Source organism: Lycium barbarum, chromosome 4, assembly GCF_019175385.1.
Source record: "Lycium barbarum isolate Lr01 chromosome 4, ASM1917538v2, whole genome shotgun sequence".
Classification (NCBI taxonomy): domain Eukaryota; kingdom Viridiplantae; phylum Streptophyta; class Magnoliopsida; order Solanales; family Solanaceae; genus Lycium; species Lycium barbarum.
In genome coordinates this window covers 6,143,787-6,167,620 of record NC_083340.1, presented here as the reverse complement: position 1 = coordinate 6,167,620, position 23,834 = coordinate 6,143,787, and the positions used below count along the sequence as shown (strand labels likewise).

General features: G+C 34.6%; 3 protein-coding genes across 3 annotated transcripts; 2 read left to right on the top strand and 1 right to left on the bottom strand.

The window, feature by feature from the left end:
- Positions 1–2,538: 2,538 nt before the first annotated feature.
- LOC132634998 (glyoxylate/hydroxypyruvate reductase HPR3-like) lies at positions 2,539–9,557 on the top strand. Its single transcript, XM_060351201.1, has 2 exons — positions 2,539–3,039; positions 8,947–9,557. The coding sequence occupies exons 1-2, from the start codon at positions 2,602–2,604 to the stop codon at positions 9,469–9,471; spliced, it is 963 nt and encodes a 320-aa protein (XP_060207184.1). The 5' UTR covers positions 2,539–2,601; the 3' UTR covers positions 9,472–9,557.
- A 144-nt stretch (positions 9,558–9,701) lies between these two features.
- LOC132634997 (leucoanthocyanidin dioxygenase) lies at positions 9,702–11,422 on the bottom strand. The gene is made up of 2 exons (XM_060351200.1): positions 10,801–11,422; positions 9,702–10,600 (listed from the first exon to the last, which is right to left on the bottom strand). The coding sequence occupies exons 1-2, from the start codon at positions 11,307–11,309 to the stop codon at positions 9,817–9,819; spliced, it is 1,293 nt and encodes a 430-aa protein (XP_060207183.1). The 5' UTR covers positions 11,310–11,422; the 3' UTR covers positions 9,702–9,816.
- A 4,531-nt stretch (positions 11,423–15,953) lies between these two features.
- On the top strand, positions 15,954–22,901 carry LOC132634995 (PGR5-like protein 1B, chloroplastic). Its single transcript, XM_060351199.1, has 11 exons — positions 15,954–16,289; positions 18,913–19,028; positions 19,200–19,296; positions 19,382–19,482; positions 19,968–20,024; positions 20,113–20,189; positions 20,668–20,719; positions 21,587–21,697; positions 21,779–21,876; positions 21,975–22,050; positions 22,604–22,901. The coding sequence occupies exons 1-10, from the start codon at positions 16,079–16,081 to the stop codon at positions 22,042–22,044; spliced, it is 990 nt and encodes a 329-aa protein (XP_060207182.1). The 5' UTR covers positions 15,954–16,078; the 3' UTR covers positions 22,045–22,050; positions 22,604–22,901.
- The last annotated feature ends 933 nt before the right edge of the window (positions 22,902–23,834 follow it).

Sequence of the window (23,834 nt, the reverse complement as noted above, 5' to 3'; positions counted from 1 at the left end):
ACTGGTAGGTTCTTTTATTCTAAATATATTTTCTCAATTTTTGTTCATTCTCTTTTTTTCTCCGTCACTCGGAGTTCGGGTTTAAAGCTGAATCTCAGATTAAGATGAAGCTATTTTACCATTCCACCACAAGTTCACAAATATTACCGGTGATTTTTATTCGAGAAAATGACAAAATTGTCCTTTAGGTTGAGGATAGGTTCAAAATAGTCCCTTAGGTATGTACGGAATATTTTTGATCTTTTAAGTTTGTCAAAAATTAACGCGTTTAGTCTCCATCAAATATTTAATAACTCTATTTGTTAGATTTAATGAGAACCATGAAACTTAGTGGGACTCACATTTAGAGATACAATTATTATAGTTTTTAATATATATAATTATTTGTTTAGTTTGCTACAACGATAGCCCTTGAGGTGTAATTATTATAGTTCTTAATATATTTAATTATTCTTTAGTTTGCTACGACCTACGGCCTTTGAGGTGCAATTTCTGTTATTTTTTATATCATTTTATTGTGTAGTGCAGTTTTTTCTTTTGTTTTTTTTTTTTAGAAAAAAAGAAAGATTTGACGGGACTTTTTTGATGTTTAAGTTTAAACATTTTTTCCCACTGTTTTTGTGAAATTTAACTAGCATGAATTGTTAAATATATATCGGAGTCTAAAAATATTACTAGTAATTTTTAACAAACTTTAAAGATAAAAAAAAAAAAAAGTTGGAGATTATTTTGAACCTCAAAGACAAGGGATCATTTTTGTTATTTCCTCAATTTCATTCACTCTCAAAAGTGACAAATAAAATGATGGGAACACAAAGAAATTGACGTACTAACTTTGTTTCTAAACCATCTGTATCCTAACTTTGTTTCTAAACCATCTGTATCTTCCGTATTGTTTTATCCGGTTTCTTCCTTATTAGGTACTCCCTTTGTCACATGGTACCGTTCAAATTTTAAGAGTCAAATGGTGTAAGTTTAATTATAAATTCGGACATATAATTTTTATGTTGTTTAAAACAAAATTTACATATTTAAAAATTACATAAAAGATATTATACGTCACAATAATTAATAATTTAAAACATTTAAAGATATATGAAAAAATTAGTCGAGAAAAAAACTCGAAATGAAAAAAGTGGCACGTAAATGGGGACGAGCGAGTATATTACTCTAAATAACAAAAATGGGAGGCTCACAAAATACGCACTCCAAAAAATCCGTTTATAGGAACTGAAAAAATGACTCCTTCCAATCATCAACAATCACCAAAAACCACCAATCTCCGACTACTTCTCCTCCATCGCTGTCCTCAATTCAAACCCCTCTTCTTACCCAAACTCTGAACCCGTTACCGAATTCTCGACCCGCTCGACGAATCTGACCCATCATTTCTCCCCCTTTCTACCCTTCCATTATTTCAATGTTTTAGTAGTATCGATTTATCATTTCACATTGCATGCCATTCATTTTTGAATTAGAATTGATAGAATATTTTTTGGCAAACATTTGAATAATGTTATGGCATTATAGTAATAAACATTCACCTTTATACAAAATGATAAATGTATGCTTTTAGTTTTTATAATTAAATTAAATTAAATTAAAATATTAGTACTATGAAAATATATATCAATATTTCTTTTACAAATATATATGATTAATAATTAATATATTTTTAAGAATCAATATATATCTTAACACATGTAATTTAATGTCAATTATAAAGGCACATATTTGTCAAATTTTACCTTTTAATTTTTGATAATTAATTTTTATTTTTAAAATTTAATCAAATTGTGTGTAATTACGTTATGACAAACAAACAGACCATCATAATTACCATACCGCGTAATTACTTGGGTTTACACCAAATTATCAGGTGGCTTTCCAAATAGATGTATTATCTATAGTTTACGACTACAAGATTCAAATGTTTCTTTAATTTCTTGTTAAATCAAAACTAAAAAAACAAATTGAAAAGAAGGGAGTATATAATCCAATACTCCCTCCATTCACTTTTACTTGTTCACTTTGAACTTTTTACGCTATTTAAAAAATAATAAATGAAGTGCAAAATTTACCAATGTATCATATTAATTGATGCAAATTTTTATTGGATTTGAAAAATAACTTGCATTGAGTAATTAATACTATAAGTAAAATAGAAAAAATAAATTGTCTTATATTGATATGCTAAAAGTGATAAGTGAAAGTAAAAGTCTATTTTTAACAAGTAAAAGTGAACAGATGAAGTAGGCGTTTGGCCATAAGAATTATTCACTTTATTCTGAAATTTTTTTCACTTTTCAGCGTTTGGCCATAAGAACTCCGAATTCCGAAATTCCAAAAACTCCAAAAACTCATTTTTAAAAAAAATTCACTTTTTTCACTTTTGTACAACTACATTCCACCAAAAATTATAATTTTAAAAGTTATGACCAAACACAGCTCTAACTCTAATTTCAAAATTCCAATAAAAAATAAAAAATATTTGATTTCTATGGACAAAAGGGGCCGAGTATTTAAGAACTCCTAACAAAACTGGAAGGCTTACAAAATACGCACTCCCAAAAAATCCGTTATCGAAATTGAAAAGAAAAAATGGCTTCTTCCGATCATCAGCAATTACTTCTCGTCCATCGTTTTCCTCGATTCAAAACCCTATTCGTATCCAAACTCCGTACCCGTTACCGAATTCTGGACCCGCTTGATGAATCCGACCCATCATTTCTACCCCTTTCGGGTTCGGTTCGGGTCATGCTGTGTGTGGGTCCTACTCCTGTAACATCGGAAATACTTGATAAGTATCCTTCATTGGAATGTATTGTTGGTACTAGTGCTGGATTTGACCATTTTGACCTTGTTGAGTGTCGCCGACGTGGCATCCGTGTAACTACTGCTGGTGATTCTTTCTCTGATGACGTGGCGGATCTTGCTGTTGGGATGTTGATTGATTTGCTACGAAAGGTCTCTGTTGGTAATAGGTTTGTACGTGGTGGTTGTTGGCCTGTTAAAGGAGAATTTCCCCTTGGTTCTAAGGTCTGTTTTGTTTATTTTATATGCTCGAAAATTCATTATTACTATTTGATTCTTGATTTCTCCAATACAACAACATAGTAATCCCACAAATGGGATCTGGGGAGGGGAGAATGTACGGCAGACCTTAACACTACCTTTTGGGGTAGAGAACCTGATTTCTCCAATGCATTTTATACTCCCTCCATCTCAATTTATGTGATATACTCCCTTCATTCCATAATAAGTGGGTTTTTAGGCTACTAGAAAATTAGGAGTGTTTTTACTAACTTACTCCTCATCAAGTTTTACTTCTTTTTAGAAAAAGAAAAGGTAGTTAATGAACTTTGACTATTTACATAAGGGTAATTTTGAAAGAATTTGTCTAAAGTCTTTTTGAAATCCTAAACCACCACTTATTTTGAAAAGCCTACAACACCACTTATTATAGAACGGAGGGAGTAGTTTGACTGGCACGGAGTTTAAAAAATAAAGGAAAACTTTTGAATCTTATTGTCTAAAATAAATCAAAGATATTTGTGTGGTTATAAATCTATCTCAGGTAAAGTTTAAAGTTAAATTGTTGCTAAATAAGAAAATCAGAAAATGTATCATTTTTTTTGGGACGGACTAAAAAGGAAAGTGTATCACATAAATTGGGACAGAGGTGTAATTGATTTGATTAATGGTCGAGATTGAAACTTCCCAGAATGAGCAACTTAGAACAGTTTGTGCTATTTTCTTATGTTGCATTAAAAATTTGGCAAGTTTTCTTAGCTAAAGAAAGCATATTTTTTGCATTAATTATTTAAATAATGTTCTTATATGCTTGGAAATTCTTGTAATTAGATACTGTTTCTTCTTTTTTAAAGGAGAATTTCCCCTCGGTTCTGAGGTCAGTTTTGTTTATTTTAGGCATAATACAATAGATAGACACTTAGTTCCCGTTTGGCTATAGATTTTGTAGTTGAAACTTGAAACTTGAAAATTTGAGATTTTGAAGTTGTGATTTTTGGAGTTGGAAGTTGTGTTTGGATATGCATTTTACTTGAAAAATATTTGAAGTTTTGTGAGTGAAAGTGAAATTCAATTTTTGGAATTTGAAAATATTTTGAAGATGAATTTTCAAAATCTGATCAAATTTCATGGCCAAACACATATTTGAAGATAAAATTCAAAATTTGATCCAAAATCTATGGCCGGACGCTAGCTTAAACTTGGCCTCTACTGGCAACTGAAAACTTCAATTTTGAGAATGCACATCTAGACATCTCAACTCGTCCCCACTGTATCAATTGAACACTCCAAGTTGCAAAATGATCATCTAGATTCTAGACACCTCCAAAGTGTATGTGCCACGTTAGTGTCAGGTGTCCACTAGACACAGTGGAGACGAGTTGGGGTGCATTCTCAAAGTTAGTGTGTTTAGTTGCCAGTAGAGCCAATTTACAGTGACTAATAATGTATTATGCCTTTATTTTATATGCTGGAACATTAATCATGACTAGATTCTCTTTATTTTCTTATGTATGTAATTAAACATAGATTCTTGATTTGTCCAATGCATTCTATAAGTTGTTTTGAGTAATGGTCAAGATTGAAACTTTCCAGAATGAGCAACTTAGAACAGTTGAAAAGTGTGCTATTTTCTTATGGTGCTTTAAAGAATTTTAGCAGGTTGACGATGTTTTACTTAGATACAGAGCTGCTAATTAGAAAAACGTCATTTCATAGCTAAAGAAACCATATTTTTGTTACTAAGGGTGTATTTCCTAGAATATAAGTGGTTTTCTGACTGAGATAGATGGAGGATTGTCCTAGCTTGCATTTGGTGGGAGCCCAAGACTATTGTAACCCAAAAATAAATTTTTGGAACCAAAATAACCCATTAAAAAAAAAAAAAAATCAAAATAAGCTTTACGCACAAAATCTGTGCGTAAAAGAACTTAAGTGTACATTTACACTTAAGTTCTTTTACGCACAGATTCTGTGCGTAAAAGCTCTTAAATATACCGGGCTCCTTCTTCCCCACCACTGGTCCCTCACGATCAAAAAAGAAAAAGAAAAAGAAAATCAGCCATTAAAGGTGCATTCCGAGGTCTCACACGATCAAAAACATCGTTTTCTTGTTGATTTCCAACCCGAAAGTCAATATTTTTGGTATATTGAAGTCTAGGAACAAGTTTCTTCGCAATAAAGCAGCGTATAATTCAATTCAAAAACTCAAAATCAAAACTTCAATCTAGGTATTTTACTACAATTTTTCTATTACATTATTATTGTGTATTATTTGCGGTTATTGACCAAAAAAAAAAACTTTTAAGCACTTTTTTTGTGTGCAAAATGGGGCTGTTTCCAGCCCGTTTTTTCGTTTTTAATTGTTTATTTAGTATTTGTTAATTGTTAGATTAACGAGTTAAGTATTTGTTAGATTAGTTATTTCAATTGTTAGACTAGCTAATTATTTATTTATTTTTTGTTAAGCCAATTGTTTATTTGTTAATAATTTGATTAGTTAGTTAATTGCTTATTTATTAATTATATGCTAATAATTTGTTAATTGTTTGATTAGTTAGTTAATTGTTTATTTATTAATTATATGTTAATTGTTTGTTAGCTAATTGTTAATTTTTGGATTACTAATCTTTATATCTTTAATTGATAATTTATTTATTTGCTAATTAGAAATTGAAAATTCTTAGTTTAGGATTCAATCCTTTGTATAATTTCTCGATAAAAGATTACATAACTAATACTACGTATTAGAGATTAATTAAAAAAATAATGATTAATTTAAAATGCATAAAAAATATACCATTTTAATCCTTACTTCATGCTTTAAATAGATAGGATTCACCAGCCCTACAAAACGCCGGCAGCTGACCCAAAAATCTGATCATACGGCGTCCATATGAAAGCCTATAGAAAGAATTCAACTAGTTAACAATAAAAGACTAACAAACTAATGTTAAATAAAAAAAACTTACCTCGGGCGCGGTCATGTGGTCTAATTGATCCCTAAACGGGAGAATGACATGGTGCGTCTCCACACCTCTGGTATAGCCTCGCGACCATCTCCGCGCGTATGGCATATCCTCATCAACATAGTCATCTAGAGGGCGAGCAGCTATGGGCTGAAAAGGTCTCAACCTAGTCCACACTCATATCTGTCATAGTCATCAAAAAAATTATTTATCAGTCGTCGTTTTGAAAAAATATATTTAGTATTTTATTACACACACTTAAATATATTACCTAAAGAAGAGGGCTAAATGCAGCGACCTCTCACCCATAGAGGCTCGATCTTCTGTACATGTAAGCCAGGACAGCGGCACCCCAACTGTAACATCCCAGCTGGTCTAGATCCTCAATAAAGAGCAGATACCTTATGCTCATATCCGCACCTGACGTGTTCCGAAATATGATGCCTCCGAATATGATGAGAAGATAATAAGCAAGCACGTCGGTCAACATCAGCTTGAGGCGTCGCCTTGCCAATCGGATGCTGCAGATCTACTAGGCGCAAGTGAGCAGGACCGCAACAACCGACTCTGTCCACGTATATCCCTCTGTTGAGGCACGAAACTAGTGAGCCTAGTCAACTCCTGGCGATACGGCAGTTGCGGAGGCTTCACTCTATACAATGCCTCTCCACCAATCTGTAGACCATAAATCATCTCGACATCCTGCAGGGTGATGGTAGCCTCGCCAGTGCGGAGATGAAATGTATGGGTTTCCGGTCGGTAGCGCTCAATCATGGCCGTCACTAGAGCCCTATCTTGCACAAGCCAATCAACCTCGATGCACCGGTAGATATCGCCCCGGCGTAGCATATCTATGACACGAGGATGTGCGGGAATAGCCTCTAGAATATCCCATGCTGAGTCCCCCGAACGGATACGGACCACTTTACTATGGGATACCGGTGCATCCCATACATACTGAGATCTATGCTCATGCTGTAGATAAAGTGCCCCTCTGTTGTCGAAGGGCCCCGACTCCATGGAGGTGTCCTATCTATTTTAGGCATTTTAAATTAATCATTAATCTATGAAGTAAGGATTAAAGTGGTATATTTTTTACGCATTTTAAATTAATCATTATTTTTTTAATTAATCTCTAATACGTAGTATTAGTTATGTAATCTTTTATCGAGAAATTATACAAAGGATTGAATTCTAAACTAACGATTTTTAATTTCTAATTAGCAAATAAATAAATTAACAATTAAAGATATAAAGATTAGTAATAAAAAAATTAACAATTAGCTGGCATATAATTAATAAATAAACAATTATTAACATATAATAAACAATTAACTAACTAATCAAATTATTAACAAATAAACAATTGGCTTAACAAAAACTAAATAAATAATTAGCTAGTCTAACAATTGAGATAACTAATCTAACAAATACTTAACTCGTTAATCTAACAATTATCAAATACTAAGTAAACAATTAAAAACGAAAAAAGGGGCTGGAAGCAGCCCCATTTTGCCCACAAAAAAAGTGCATAATTTTTTTTTTTTGTTGGTCAATATCCGCAAACAATACACAATAATAATGCTTAGGTTAATAATGTAATAGAAAAATTGTAGTAAAATACCTAGATTGAAGTTTTGATTTTGAGTTTTTAAATTGAATTATACGCCGCTTTATTGCGAAGAAACTTGTTCCTAGACTTCAATATACCAAAAATATTGACTTTTGGGTTGGAAATCAACAAGAAAACGATGTTTTTGATCGTGTGGGACCTCGGAACGCACCTTTAATGGCTGATTTTCTTTTTCTTTTTTGATCGTGGGGGACCAGTGGTGGGGAAGGAGCCCGGTATATTTAAGAGCTTTTACGCACAGAATCTGTGCGTAAAATAACTTAAGTGTAAATGTACACTTTGGTCCTTTTACGCACAGATTCTAATCTGTGCGTAAAGCCTATTTTTTTATTTTATTTTTTAATGGGTTATTTTGATTTCAAAAATTTATTTTTGGGTTACAAAAGTCTTGGGCTCGTAGTAGTGATGTACAAAAGATCAAGTTTGAATTGCATCAAACTTTTTTGTTTTTGGTGCAAGCAGATTTACCTAGAGGAGATTGAATCCATAATTGAAATCCTAGGCTCTTGTTAGATTTCAGATTTTTGGATCAGTTTTTTTCTCACTTTTGCTGTAAATATGGTTTCAGTGCAACCTATGCACCGATTAAGTTAAGACATACCAATGTTACATTTAAAAAAGAAAAACAAAAGTGGTTTTCTGACTCTCTCTCTCTCTTTTTTTTTTTTTTTGGGTGTTTGGTATTTAAGCAGAAAATAGTATCCCAAAAACATTTGTATAATCTACGCAAACCCTATCAGGGTGGAGGATGAGGTGGTGAGGATGGGGGCTATGTGGGTTGGGGTGGGGGTAGGGTGGGGAGGAGATAATTAGTGTAGAATGCCTCTTGTGGAACTTGTTTTCCAAGAGAATATTTTCCAAAAAATTTGACCAAGGAAAATTGGAAATAGAAAATGTTTTCCTCCATACTAAACACACCATAAAACTTATTTTGTGCAAAGAAGAGTTATAGTAATTTGCCAAAATTTTATATTGCAGAATTCCTAAACGGTGTCTCTCTATTAACCAGTGGGTCTGAATAGAATGAAATGGATATAGAGGATTTGTATAGCCGAGCTCAAGTGGCTGCGGATTGAGGAGTTATCCATTGATTTCCATATTAGCCTGGGTGCAAAACCTTAATAAGAAGTCGAGTTTCAGCGGTTTAAAAAAATTGAGTTCAATAAGATAGAGTAAATTGTGAACTTCTAAGTAGAAAATAGACATTTTTGTATATGGTTTCTATGTCATTTTACTGAAATGCTACTTAAGCGGGTAAAGGAGTTGTGGAAAATGACAAGATGACAATGTACATAACATGTTTTTTTTACACAGGTTGGTGGAAAACGAGTGGGCATTGTAGGTTTAGGGAGCATTGGTTCAAGGGTCGGTAAGAGACTTGAGGCCTTTGGCTGCAGCATCGCATACACCTCAAAGAGGATGAAGCCTAGCGTTCCGTTTCCTTTCCATTCTAATATTCATGATCTTGCAATTAACAGTGATGTTCTAATTCTTTGTTGTTCTTTAACAAAAGAAACACACCGCATGGTTGACAAAGAGTTGCTGACTGCCCTCGGGAAGGACGGTATTGTCATAAATGTTGGACGAGGGGCGATCGTTGATGAGAAGGAACTGGTTCAGTTTCTGAAGAGAGGTGAGATTGGTGGTGCTGGTCTTGATGTTTATGAAAACGAGCCCCATGTGCCAGAGGAATTGTTTGGATTGGATAATGTCGTGCTGTCTCCACATGTTGCTGTTTTAACTCCAGAGTCTTTTGAAGCACTTGAAGGGCTATTCACTTACAACATAGAAGCTTTTTTTTCAAATAAACCCTTGCGGGCTCAAATTGAATATGAATGATGGAATTTTCTGTTCGACATGTAAGTATACAGTTCTTTTATCAGAAATTTACTGCTGTGATCAATTTCATTAAGTTTCTGCACCAATTTGAGCGTCACTTTACTGTCCAACCAAAAATGCTGAACATGGGAAGAAATGATGTGTGTGTGTCTGGGGGTGTGGGGGGTGCAGAGAGGACATAATAGTGCAGCATCGAGGTCCGGGGGGTGGGGGGTGAGGGGGGCTTCATATTTCTTGTTTCTTCAATAAAATAATTGTAGTTTTATTGATGAAAGCATCCAAGGGGATGCTAAGCAGTACAAAAAATAGTGTTGCTCTATTTAGATAGTACGACAACAAGAGAAACTATTTAGATTCTTCAGCAGCAATATCCTGATTGTCGTTCTCGAAGACTTTGTGCTCAGCAGCGGCATCCTGTTCATCCTTTTTGACGGCTTTCTGTTCAGGAGCAGAATCCTGATTGTCCTTGTTGACGGCTTTCTGTTTACCAGCAGAATCCTGATCGTCCTTCTTGAAGACTTTCTGTTCAGTAGCAGAATCCTGATAATCCTTCTTATATACTTTGTGGTCAGCAGCAGCATCGTGATCATCCTTCTTGAACAGCTTGTGCGCCATATGCTGTGCAAAGGTGCGAGGTGGGAATCGAGGTGGATCAGCGTCGGTGACAGTTTCAGGTAGGGGCTTAAGGATGATCTTATCCTTTGGCGGCTCACAGAAAATCGCCCATGAAATCCTTACTTTCTCTTTGTTCACAACCCCTCTGTGAAGAATACTCTTGTACTTTCCATTGCTTAGGATTTCAAGGGTATCCCCAATGTGCATGATTATGGAATTAGGCACACACTTTGCAGTTACCCACTTCCCTTCATAGAAGAGTTGCAAGCCGGGCACCATATTGTGGAGGATGAAAGTCAGTGCACTCACATCAGTATGAGCTTCGACGCCAAGTGCTAGTTCTGGTTGGGGGCATTTAGGGTAGTAGTTAATCTTCATTTGAAGCAACAGGTCTTCCATGCCTCCAACTTCCTTCTCTAGTCTTCCTTCTTCCAGTCCCAGTCCAATAGAAAGCACAGCTAAAATCTTTGTTGCTAGGTTCCTTATCTGCTTGGCATATTCACTTGTTGCTGGACTGCAAATTGGAAATATTTAGTTGTTAGTGAAGTGGTAAAAGTCCCTGGCAGAAAATTTCCTGTTACCAATGCTGGTGGAGGTAGTAGGTTATCGGTGGATTAGTCGAGGTGCGCAAAAGCTATAGCCCATACACCGCCGTTATAAAAAAAGAAAAGATTGAAATTTTTTGCAATCATGACATTATGTAAAGAAACTTACATGTAGTCGGTAGGGGTTTTAGGCCAGATGGCCAAGTCGTGCTTGTCCTCGGGGAAAACACAATGGAAGAAGTAATCCTCCCACTCAAGCTGACCAGAAGCACTATTTGCTAGCTTGCTGCCATAGCCTTGGACATTGCCAGAGGTTTGATCATTAGCATACTTCTCCTTTTCTTCAACAGGTAAATCAAAGAAGGTACCTCCGGCAACCTTAACATGATCAATTAGCTCATCCGATATACCATGGTTTACGAGGTGCATCACACCCCATTCCATGGCTGCTTTCTTCAACTCTTGGTGGCATCTCTTGCGAATTTCATTGTCTTCTGAGTCGATTTGTTTAAGATCTATCGTCGGTACTTGAGGTCCTCCTTTCTTCTCTTCCTCAAAGATGTTTCCCATTCCATTTAACTCTTCTTGTGGCCTCACATACTCTTTAGGAATGGCCTGGATTCCACTTTTAGCCAAGCTTTCAACTCTTGAAGGGGTTGGAACAACTGCACTCACCATCTTTGTATGAATAAAATTAATTCCTTCTCTTGCTTTTTCGTTCTTTCCCTTTATATTAGATTGGTGATCTAGTTGAGGTTTATATATGGATGGCAAAATTGGTTTTTCGTTCTTTCCCTTTATATTAGATTGGTGATCTAGTTGAGGTTTATTATGGATGGCAAAATTGGTAGCTCTTATGTTGACTGTAAGATGAAGCTTAAGCATTCAACCACCATGCATGCACGTGCCTCATAGCTAACCTGGTTTTGGTTTAAGGTTTTCAGTTATCACACGTTGGGATAGTTTCAGTTTTACTGCTCAATTCTCGATGCCTAAAATTAGAATGGTGGTTGGGTCACAATTTTATGATATTATTTTGTAGAAACAAACGACTGGTGGCTGGAAGCTAGACCTCCATTTTCTCCCTATGCTGTTTTCCATTGACATACTTATTTTAGTTTAGTTATATTCCTTAAAAAGATATTTAATTGCCTTAACCATAGGAGAGTTTTTGTCTAAACTCTCTTCGGTCTCTTCTGATACATATTTAATTGGCAATCCATTAATTGTGGAATTGTAAGGGTGGATTTGGGCCCACAAGGGTGTGGGCTAGTGATCAACGAAATGAGTTGAGAACTATGAGGTTTCAAATTCAAATTACAATAAAGACAAAAACACTAGGTAGTTTTTTCCTATCTGTTCAAGTCTTGGTGGATAGAATTACTGGGTATTTGTGATAATGGAAGATAACAGGTTACTCATGGAATTGATCGAGGTGTGCGCAAGTTGGTCGGTACACTACGGTTACAAGAAAAATGATAAGGGTGTGGATTTGAAAAATATAATTAATGATCTCATACTTTCTAACATCAAATATTTTGAAACAAATTCGGTTTTTCAAAATGGCTAATATTTGAGACCGCAGGAATATACAATAATTATCAAGTTACTTGAAAGTCCATTACGAGCACCTTTTTATAATAGGGCAATTTGCACGATTGTCCTTATTCGGGGGTGGTCTTTAATTTTTGGCCCTTAAATTGCTGGTCTTTGATTTGAACTTTCGCACAGGCAATTTTTTTTAAAAAAAATCACAAGACAGAGTTTATTACCTTATAACGCAGAGTTTGCTTTAAGGTAGCAAATTCTACCTCAAGGCAGAATTTGCCTTCGGTCCTAAGACTTTGCCTTCAGGCATAAGACAAACTTTACCTAAAGTTTGAATTCAAAATTCTGTCTTGCGAATTTCTTTTTTAATTTTTTATTGAGCAGGGGTTTAAACTTAGAATCCATGGATTTTTAGGCGAAAGACAAAAAATTAAAGACCACAGATTTGAGGGGCAAAAATTAAAGGCCAGTGCCTAAATGCCTTTGAAGGATAATCTGCGCGAAAAAATGTTTATAATACGGAAAAGGGCCAAATATACCCTTCGGTATACTTTGGGACCAAATATACCCCTTATACTATTAGTTCAAATATACTCCTTCTCTGTTAAAGTTATCCAAGATGGACATCCAAACTTATGTGGCACTAACATTAGATGAGGTGGATGCCACGCGGCATGTCACCTCAGTACCCCAACTTATTTTACCCCTCACCTCTATTTGTTCTTCCTCCTCCATTAAAATTTTCTTCCCCTCCACCGCCATTGCCACCATTACCGTCATCGTGAATTCCAATATCTCGTGATTTAACCCACAGCAACAATCGAATGACGACATTAACAATTATGGAAGAAAACCCAAAAGAACTGTGGAAGAACGGAAAAAGCTGATGAAGAAAAAGAGAAAGAACAATTAAGACTCTAGCTCAAAATTGAGAAACTCCAATCAGTAGAATGACAATTAAAAGTCCAATAACGTGTGATTTAACCCACAACAACCATTCAATGGTGAAATTAACAAACTGGGAAAACCAAACCCAAAGGAATCCGAGAAAGACATGCAATATTTATGGTTGTTGTTCTAATCTCTGATGGTAATTTCTTTTGGTGGGGTCATGTTTTTTTTTTTTTTTTTAAATCAAAATTCTTTAAGGGGTATGAGAAAAAGAGTGAAAATTAACTTGATTAGTAAGTGTATTCCCTAGAATTCACATATTTTTAATCTTTTGCTTCTGATTTTCCTCTTTTTGTGAAAGTGATTAGGAAATTATTGTTTGAATTATAGCCATTAAAAATTCACTTACGCTTCTGGGGTAAGTCTGGAATTCCTTTGGGTCTCAAAGTAAAATAGTTAAAGGAGTCATCTTTTTAGCTCTGTAGTTAGTATTTTTTGCTTATATATGTTGATTGGTGCTTCACAATTGAATCTTCAAGTTACATGTTAATTCAATTTGATTGTCTTTTTGAAAGAAGAATATATTCGGGTTCGGGTTTTCCTTCAGCTTCTACTCATACTTATAGTGATTTTTGCTGGTGGCGGTAATGGTGGCAATGGCGACGGAGGAGAAGAAAATTTTAATGGAGGAGGAAGAACAAATAGAGAGGAGGGGTAAAATGGGTTCGGGGTGCTGAGGTGGCATGCCACGTGGCATCCACCTCATCTAATGTTAGTGACATATAGGATTGGATGTTCACCTTAAACAACTTTAACGGAAAAGGGGTATATTTAAACCAATAATATAACAACAGGGGTATATTTAGCCTCAAAGTTTAACGAGGGGTATATGTTGCCCTTTTCCAATAGTATAGGGGTATATGTGGCACTTTTCCAATAGTATAGGGGTATATTTGGCCCTTTTCCGTTTATAATATGTTGGTGACATAGGAAAAAAAGGAAGTATCCTATAACAAACTTGTTAAACTGTCTTTCATATTATGTGCAGATGTATAAGTTTTTTAAGTTCAAAAAAGGAATACTTATACATCATGGACACGGCACTTTCTATGCAACTAATAGAGTGCTAGACAGCTAGAATAAGATCAAGAAATAAACATATTGAGCAAAAACTTAGATTCTAATGTTCTTCAATAAATGATGTTCACCAAAAATATGGGCCTACGTTTCAGTTTTTGACTGACAAGAATGTCTTGACAACTTAAAACCCAAACTTTTGAAAGACAAAAGTAATGGTTTAACATTTGATGAGGTTGATTAAAAAAAAAAAAAGTATAGTTGATTCGTCAATAACTGATATTTCTAATCGTATTAACTTTACTGGTAGCTAGAACTTAGAACCATCTTCATTCCAACTATTACAGCTAATATTTCTAATACATGATGGTTAATATATTTTTTTCCTAGAAAAATCTGTTGAAATAATAATTTTTTAAAGTAAAAATAGACGTGAAAATGATAGCTAATTCATAGTATCAAAAGATCATCACATTCAAAATCTTTGATTTATTTTTCGGACTATGAACTGTAGTAGAAATATGTGTTTTCAAACAAGTTTATAACGAAGCCTAATAAATTGTTTGGTTAGTACTTAGTACTGATGATACAGTAAACTTTATCATTAATATATATTTTGTCTCTCAAATTTGTAATTAATAAAGAGTCGATTACAGAAGGTCACACCTTAAGGATAAATCTAAAGCTCAAGGGGTTATTTCTCTGGGTTTAAACTTGGTTCGAGTGAGAGTTACTCTACTATCTCCAATGTCCAAACTAAAAGATGTACTATAACATATAAAAAAACCTTTGAATCTTGTGGTGTTAAATATGTCATGTCATTCTTTTAAAAGTGTCATTGAGGTAAACTAAAACTGCTGAAATTAAAAACTAATTAAATATAAGAATATGACATTCTCTTTAAACATATTAAAAGGGAAAGTTACGACAAACAAATAGCTATATATTTGATCTTTCCTTTTGTTGATAAATTAAATCAAGTGAAGATAAATGTTATTTACATAAATTTGAAACTTTTGATAGAATAACCTGTATTTTAAAAGTTAATAATGGGCTCCTAAATTGAAGTTAGAAGCCAATGGATTGCAGTTTCAGCCTACAATTTTTTTAGTGTAATATTCACAACTCAGATGAGAGTATAAGACCTCTTCATCTTCTTCCTTCGCTTTCCTTTCATTCACACGCTCAAATAATTTTTAAATTGCCTGTCCTATTTTTACTGGGAAATATTATTATTCATGAGTAAATAGTTCCTTTTTCTATTATTACCTTTTTTTTTTCAAAGATCTCCTGAATGCGTTAATTACAAAAAAATTAAGTGCATAAATCTTATTTTACAGGTTAGAAAGATCTCCAAATTAAACCAAAAAATTAGATATTTTGAGTTCTCAAAACTTCATGATTCTTTAAAACAGAAGGAATATTTACACTCTTTTAAATTGGTAAAAGTTTATTGCCTCTGTGTTATGTCAGAAGAGGGTTATACATATATTCCTCTCAATGACCTCTTTTAACTAATTTTCTTCAAATTATGTTGTAGCGTTTTAGTGTTTAGTACGATGTTGTGAGTATCAAAATGGTCGTGCCAAACAAATCCCACGTGACAAACACATGAATCCGCGTGGCAAGCAACTGTAGGCTCCTAGATTCTGGTGGTCGACCACAGGAAGCTGACGTGGCGAATCCTGTAACATCAATAATTCAATAACTAAACTGGAAGATTTAGTTGAAGGTAAACAAAGACAGAAAACAATTAATTTCCCCTCCACACAATAGCCTTATCTTGAATTGTCATTTGTTGCCACTCTTTGCCACCTCTACCATAACCATCACACTCAAGATTTTCCCACAATGCAACAGCTTCTACTACTACTACTACCAATTTTACTGCCTTCTTTTCATTTCTGCAACCTCCATTTTTGCCACCACAAATGGCCACCAAACTTGGCTTTAGCATAACAAGTTCTCGACTTTTCCATGCACCTTTTAAAAGGCCAGTTTTTTCTGCTTCTTCACCGGCTGCTTCTTCTTCTTCTTCTTCTTTACCAAGGCTGCCATTGATTCCTTTTGGTGCTAGCAGAAAGCTGTCTATTCGAAAAAAGTTGTTGATTCTTTCACCTAAGGCTACTGCTGACCAGTCAGGTTAGGTTTTAAAGTTTTCATTTTGGGTTCTACTACTTATTGTGATTAGTGGATTATCTTACTGGGGATCAAATACTTTTCGGGGGTGGGGGGTGGGCAGAGCTACAATATTAGGTATGGGTTTGGACGAACCCAATAACTTTTAGTTAAATCCTATATTTGTATTAGGAAATCCACTAGATATGTATAAATATGATATTATTTCGTTTATGTCCCTTCGGCTAAACTTAATCGACAGTAGCCCAAATATACAAAGATATGTATATCATACATATTGTCTATGCATATTATACGTATAATATCTGTATAGTATATGTATATTTAGGTATAAATGTATAAAATCTATACATTTGCTAGCTATTTTGTTAACTAGATCACCCAAAGGTATTAGGCTGTAATTATCCCTAATATATATTAGATTATGAACCCAATAACTACAACGAGCTATGGGTTAGATGCCAAATTCAGAACCCATTTTCAAATTCTGAGTCCATCTCTGATTATTCTTTAGTTTATATTTATCAAATTGGGCAAAAATACTCGTCTACTATACCTAAAACCTTAACTATTTATCCAATAATTATATTTTTGGGGTCAATGATACCCTTGGGGAGTTACTAACGGTTAGCAAATGGTCGTTTTTGCCATTGATCTTAAATGGAGCTCTAATGAAGTAATTTGAAACCATAGTGAAAGGTAAAGAGGTAATTTTGGACTTTTTTCTTGAAGTATCTTGACACGTGGAATCCACTCATTTTATCATGGAGTTCCGTTTAAGTCAAGGGCAAATACAAGATTATTTGCTAACAACAAGAGCATGATTCGCTAACGTATAACGAAGAGTAAAGTAAGATATTTCGTATAGTATAGGGGGGAATTTGGACCTTTTTTCCCAAAGTATTTTGACACGTAGAATCCACTTGATTCACTTCAAAACTCCGTTAAAATCATGTAAAAATATGAGACAATTTGCTAAAACCAAGAGTATGAACATCCTCAGAGTATAACGAAGGGTGTTAAGTTTGGACCTTTTCCCTTTCATTTATTTCTTTTGCTTTTATGACTGTCTTAGAGAATTGTTCAATTGATAGATGCTTTGAATCCAGGTTCAAATACTTTAGCTTTTATAGGTGCTACTCTTGCAATCACCTCTGTAGGATGTCTTCTATTTTCTTTTACTGATGTTATTATGTGCTTGTTTTTATATGTTGTGAATTAGCCTAGCATGAAGTAAATGTATCGTATTGCAAAAATGGGAATGATCTAATCATAAATAAAAGTAGACTCTTCTCAAGATAGCTACTTTCTGTCAAAAAAAAAAAAAAAAGAACATTTCAATAGACTACTTCTAACAGGTCCTGTTTTAGTGAAAAAGTTCAACATTTCTGCTTCAATGCCAAGTTTCAAGATTCAAATTTTGTTTCAGTACAAGGGAGTATTTGCCCAACTGAGAAATTCCGTTTCTCTTTCATAGAGTCGTAAAGGCTTGTAGACAGTGAAACACTATGTAAGTAACACCAGCCAGGTTCGTAGTGGATGCCTGATCGTCAGTTGCTAGGTTAATAAGATAGCTAATGCAGAAAGCGTATATGCTAATAAAATTAATAAGTCACCAGGTAAGTATATATAACTATGACTGCCCACACAAACTTGCTTACATTGCCCATCGCAAGACCAGATAAAGGGGAGGAGGGTTACGACAAGCTGGTAGCCGCATAAAACTAGTCAATTTATGATAATTCTCATAATACAGAATTGTAAAAAAATAGGCTTGGGTTCCATCACATTGCGGCTTGGATGTGAGGAGTTTAAATTAAGATACATGGTCAATGAGGATTCATATTGCTGACCCCAACTTTTTGGGATTAAGAAGTAGTTGTTGTAATCACCAATCTTAATAACTTAGAAAGGCATCTAAGATATTCCAGCCTTTATGAAGTGAACTAGGCAAAGAATGACGACAGTGGTTAAGCAGAATAACATATTCAACTCCTAGCTGAGTAAGTTTGATCAAACTTTTTTTGATAACCGTGGTGTCTGGGCCAGCTCGTACCTCGACTAATTCCACGGGGTACCTGCTACCTCCCACCAACAGTAGGTATTATGTAATTCTGTTATCAAGGCTTAGACAGATGGGAAGAAATCACCTATGTTTTTTTGGCTGGTATTTGAACCCCAGACATGATTATCCTGTCTCTTCATTGGCCACTAGGCCACACCCTAGGATGCAAGTCCGATCAATTACATCGAGACCAGGGTTTTTAGATTACGTCAATTGAGAGAATATAAGGAAACTTCCAAAAGTTAATGCCATCTAGTCTTCGAGACTACTCAAATAGATTTTACAAGCTTCTGCTGCACCTCAGGAAAATAAACCTTTTTCTATGATCAATTTGTGGTGAGGCAAGATAGCTGCAAAGATAGGTGATTCACTCTCAACCTACCTTACTAACAGGAGTAATAAAGAGGAGGTCAGTTTCGACAATTAACGAAGAGTTGATCATACAAACTGAATATTTTATTTTTTCTTTTTCATTTAACTTTTTGGGTCTTATCCAAATTCTCCATTTCACGGTCGCATATACAATATTACGTTCACAAAACCTCTTTATTTTGCTTCCAGGTCAGGTCCAAGGGGATGAAGTTGAGGACAGTAAAATCGGGCAGTATTGTAGTCTTGACAGGAAAGAAAAGAAATCTATGGGGGAAATGGAACAAGAGTTTCTTCAAGCACTACAAGTAATGAAGCAAATATTTTTTTATTCATTCCCTGGATATTTATATTTTTCGTAATGATCGAGTCTTGTGTATGCAGTTTTTTCTTACCGCTTTTGATTGTTCCTTTTAATTGCTTGTTTTCGCTCCCCTTTCTAACAAACAGAATGGCTTTGTCTTGGCTGTGTACCACAGTCATTCTATTATGAAGGAAAGGCCATAATGTCGAACGAGGAATTTGATAACCTCAAGGAAGAACTAATGTGGGAAGGAAGCAGCGTTGTCATGCTAAGTATAGAACAATTTCATTTAATCGCCTAAACTCTTATAATATGATCTTTGTATAGCTTAAATGACAGCAATACCTCTCAATGTAGGTGCCGATGAACAGAGATTTTTGGAAGCTTCTATGGCTTATGTATCTGGGAATCCGATTTTGACAGATGAAGAGTTTGACAAGCTGAAGTTGAAACTTAAGGTGATTGCCCATTGGTGATTATTCTTATATTAGTGTTTCATTTATAATATACCAGATGAATATTAGCTTGGTAATGAATGTTATTATAAAATACCCCTTTACATTACTTACAAATAAAATATACCAAAAGAGTAAGAGCAAGGTCGATATTATTTTGAATTTTTGCCTGTTGGTTAAATAAAGTGACTGTTTACACGGTATAAGCTCTGGTTCTGAAATATCAATAATTATCTGGTACTTTCTGTTGGTATCAGGTTATTTTACGCTTGACCGGTAACTAATATGGGATTATTCCATTATCACAATAAAGGCTATTCTTCTATATATTATCCCAGTGAACATGGGCATGGCAAATATTCTTTGCTACTTTTCTTTCTTGTTCACGTATGCATTTTTTTTTTAAAAAGCATTTTTTTTAAAAAAAAAAAATATCTCATTCTTATGCCGTTTTCACAATTTTCTTTCTTATATCTCTTAATTTCTAGATGGATGGCAGTGATATTGTGGTTGAGGGTCCACGGTGCAGTCTCCGTAGTAGAAAGGTTTGTCCTTCAGTTTTTCCATTTGCACCACAAGGATTTGCCGTTGTGTATCCTCGTATAAGCCTTTGATCATAGTTACTTCCTGCAGGTTTACAGTGACCTTTATGTTGATTATCTGAAGATGTTCTTGCTAAATGTTCCTGCAGCTGTTGTCGCACTTGGATTGTGAGTAGCATTTCTTTTTCTCTCGATACTTCAACTTCAGAATTGCATTGTTTGCATAGTTTCAAACAAAAAAAGATGTCTTGTCCATTTCTAAAAATGATAGGTAATATTCAAAATATTCACAAAAAATGTTTACGTTTGAGCTAAGAGAAGGAGAAAACTTGTAATACAAAGTGTAAGGGTCGGTTCTTACTTGCTTTTGTGTTTATAATGTCAATTAGACATTAAGTTCGAAAGAGTGAAAGAAAAGAAGAAACACAGACATCCAACTTCATAAAGAATGATAACTAGCTCTCCTAATGGTTCCATCAATTTTATAAATTCATTTTACAACTTTCAAGCTTGTTTTTATGATCTTCACACTTAGTGTCAAAAAAATGAAAGGCAACAAGATAGCACCATATGTATTGTGTTTTTAGCTCAGAAAGCAACAATCCCATATTTCTTTAATACTGTTTATACGGCTGCTTTATTGCAGGTTTTTCTTCCTCGATGATTTGACTGGATTTGAGATCACTTATCTTTTGGAGGTAAATATCTTTTTGAGACCATTCCCTTTCTTCTCATTTTCTCCCTAGTTGAAGTGATTAAGTGCAGAATATTCTGCAGTAGCTTGGACAAAAAGTTGGGAATGTTTCATTAGCTTTAGCAAAGTGACAGGAAGTTGGAAGATCTCAAAGCATGAGACTCTAACATGGGAGGTGATTCCGGATGGATTTGAAATAACATAGGAGAATGTCTCTGAATAGATTGATCGAGGCAATATATGGTAAGTTAGGAGGTCAAACTAGTTTGTCAAAAGGATTGGAAGGACTAGTGGTGTTACTAATTACGCCTAATCTTTGTGAGAGGACTTAATAATAACTACACTCTTGTGCAAAGTCTACAGTAAAGAGTGGTTAGTTGAACATGCTTCATCATAAATTTATACAGCATATGTAGAAAATTATACTAAATAAATAGGCCAAAATTACTTTTGCATATACATATATTATATTTTGAACAACCTTAGCGAAATTCCTGAATTTGCCACGGTATGTGGTACCATATATGTATCCATGTTAATTAACCTTAGGTTTCTTCCATATGACCACAAATCCACAATTGATCTTCATTGCTCTGCACTAACCAATTTTCGTATTTAAGTCACCGTGATGCATCCAGACCTGCCTACGGGTGCCAGTCCAGATGTCATATGTTTTTGTGAAACATAAGACCATATTGTGGCAGGCCTTTTTAGTGACAAGAAACTCGTATAATTCAACTGGTTCCTTGTCTATTCCTTCTTAATCTATGATTGTTTCTACTTGTCTTAATGGTTCTTTGCGATTCCTGGACAAAACTGACACTGGTCCTTTTTCTTTCTCTCAAAAATATACTGTGCTTTGTTTTTGCAGCTTCCGGAGCCATTCAGCTTCATTTTTGTGTGGTTTGCCGCTCTGCCCTTCATATTGTGGCTATCCTTTACAATTACAAATGTTATCATTAAAGATTTTCTGATCTTAAAGGTATAAGTTCATAAGCTTTCTGTATGATGATGTCAAGGTTGTATATATTTGAAATTAATGCACCATAAGCTTAAAATTCAGGGGCCCTGTCCGAATTGTGGAGAAGAAAATACTTCCTTCTTCGGTACCATATTATCCATCTCTAGTGGAGGTAACACCAACAAAGTGAAATGCTCAAAGTAAGTCTAAAAGTGTCGACGTCTTCTAAGGAATTTTATGATCATTCTCTACTTGATTTATATCTCCATGGTCTAACCATTGATATAATCTTTCTCAGCTGTGGTACGGAGATGGTCTATGATCAAGGAACACGCTTAATCACATTGCCGGAAGGAAGCAGCGCATGATTCTAGGTACCTATACTCTGTTATTGTTGCTTAAGGAAGAAAGAAAAGACGCTTATGTTATTTTAAGAAAATGTACCTTGGACCTAACTCAACATAAAAAAAATGCTTATCTTGGTGAAATTTTCGCCGGTTGTCCCTTTTCTGAACAGTTGTTTAGTAAATGACCCTCTTTTTAATTTTGCAACTTATGGACCTTTTAGACCATGGCCTAAAAATCCTTTTTGAACAAACTGAAATTCTTATGAGAAAACATTAGACTACGGTCTAAGATTGTGTAAGTTATTGCAAACATTTGACGACGGTCAATGTTTTGTCGGCAGGATTAAACAATATATGAGCACATATTAGATCCGAATCTAAAGTTGTTTGAAACTTGAAAGGGCAATTTTCCAAGGGCTATATTTGCATAACTTTTAAAAATTAGAGACAATCTAAATGGTGGCCTAGAAAGGGATGTCCGTAAATCGGCCCTTGTTTTATGTATAGATGATGCTATTTTTGAGGAGACAAGTTAAACTGTGAAACCATGATGCACTGACAGCTTTACTTGTAAATGCAGGGTGATTTTATGTGTGAGACATCTGCAAAGAGATTGCACTAACACCAGTTTGCATGGGAGAGAGATCATATTAATGTACATGATCATGAGGGCAACTTGTAAAATAAAAAAACCATTTCTTATGTTAAAATGGTGGATGCTTTGCAACTTGCAGTATGTCAACATGTAGTTAAGTAATGTTTGTATATACCACAGGCCTAAATTGTTTGTATATACCACAGGCCTAAAAGTTTAACAAATTTTAAGTACAGGAGATCATGCATATTTTGGTTCAAATTATCAAATTTCCTGAGTAGAATTGAATCCTTTCTTCAGCTTCCCTTGATGTTTTATTGAATGCCTGATGCAGAGCAAGCAATTCAAACCAGGCGATTCAAAGAAGTGCGATAATATACCTGGAATCTGAACCAATGATCTAGAGCAATTTCTGGACCTTCTTTGCCGCTGCACTATAACTTTTCTTCATGCAAAATAAAATCACTTTGGCCTAATTATACGTGTTAAGTATAATTTTTTTACAAAGAGGATTCAAGTGAACCGGTTTGTATCTCCTTAGCTGTCCTTGCTCGTAATAGTTGAGTCGGTACACGTCCTCGTGGTTATAACTTGTGGTATTAAAATATGATTCATTGTCGGCGGCGGATCCAACCATGGATTTACGTTCGAGTGTTTCAGGGTCAACCTTATATATGTTTGTTGTTGTGTGTGTAACGCGCGAAAAGCGGGTCTAAATAGAGTTCAATACTTCAATATATATTTCAAAATTTACCTCCAACTCAAAACCTACCGCGTCTAAATTTTAGATCCACCATTGTCACAGATAATACTCTTCAAACTTCAAAGAAAAGAAAAACAAAAAGACCAATTCAGTTGCACTGAACTATATGAAATTATACTTATGTCTCCCCATACTGTGCTTGACACGTATCCATGCATACCAAACTCTATCCTCCTTTTATTATTTTCTTAATTAATTATTCCTTCTATGACTCTTCAATATTTCTTGGAGTTTTTTGTCTGAGAGATGCAAGACATGCAACTAATCATAAAAAAAATCGGCGAATTTTTTATCAACTTTAAGTTCTGTGTTAGACTACATTCTTAGAACATTTCTATTATTATTAAGAAAAAATCAATCTAGAAACAGGTACGGCGGTCTAAGCACCAAGTACCATAAAACTTGCCCGCACGTTGCCAAAAAAGAAATGTAACAAACATTGTAGTTTGATTA

Coding starts and splice junctions, on each gene's coding strand:
- LOC132634998 (XM_060351201.1), top strand. CDS start 2,602: ATGGCTTCTTCCGATCATCAGCAATTACTTCTCGTCCATCGTTTTCCT. Junction 3,040..8,946: donor AATTTCCCCTTGGTTCTAAG/GTCTGTTTTGTT, acceptor TTTTTTACACAG/GTTGGTGGAAAACGAGTGGG.
- LOC132634995 (XM_060351199.1), top strand. CDS start 16,079: ATGGCCACCAAACTTGGCTTTAGCATAACAAGTTCTCGACTTTTCCAT. Junction 19,297..19,381: donor AAGCAGCGTTGTCATGCTAA/GTATAGAACAAT, acceptor CTCTCAATGTAG/GTGCCGATGAACAGAGATTT. Junction 20,190..20,667: donor GCTGTTGTCGCACTTGGATT/GTGAGTAGCATT, acceptor GCTTTATTGCAG/GTTTTTCTTCCTCGATGATT.
- LOC132634997 (XM_060351200.1), bottom strand. CDS start 11,309: ATGGTGAGTGCAGTTGTTCCAACCCCTTCAAGAGTTGAAAGCTTGGCT. Junction 10,601..10,800: donor AAAACCCCTACCGACTACAT/GTAAGTTTCTTT, acceptor TCCAATTTGCAG/TCCAGCAACAAGTGAATATG.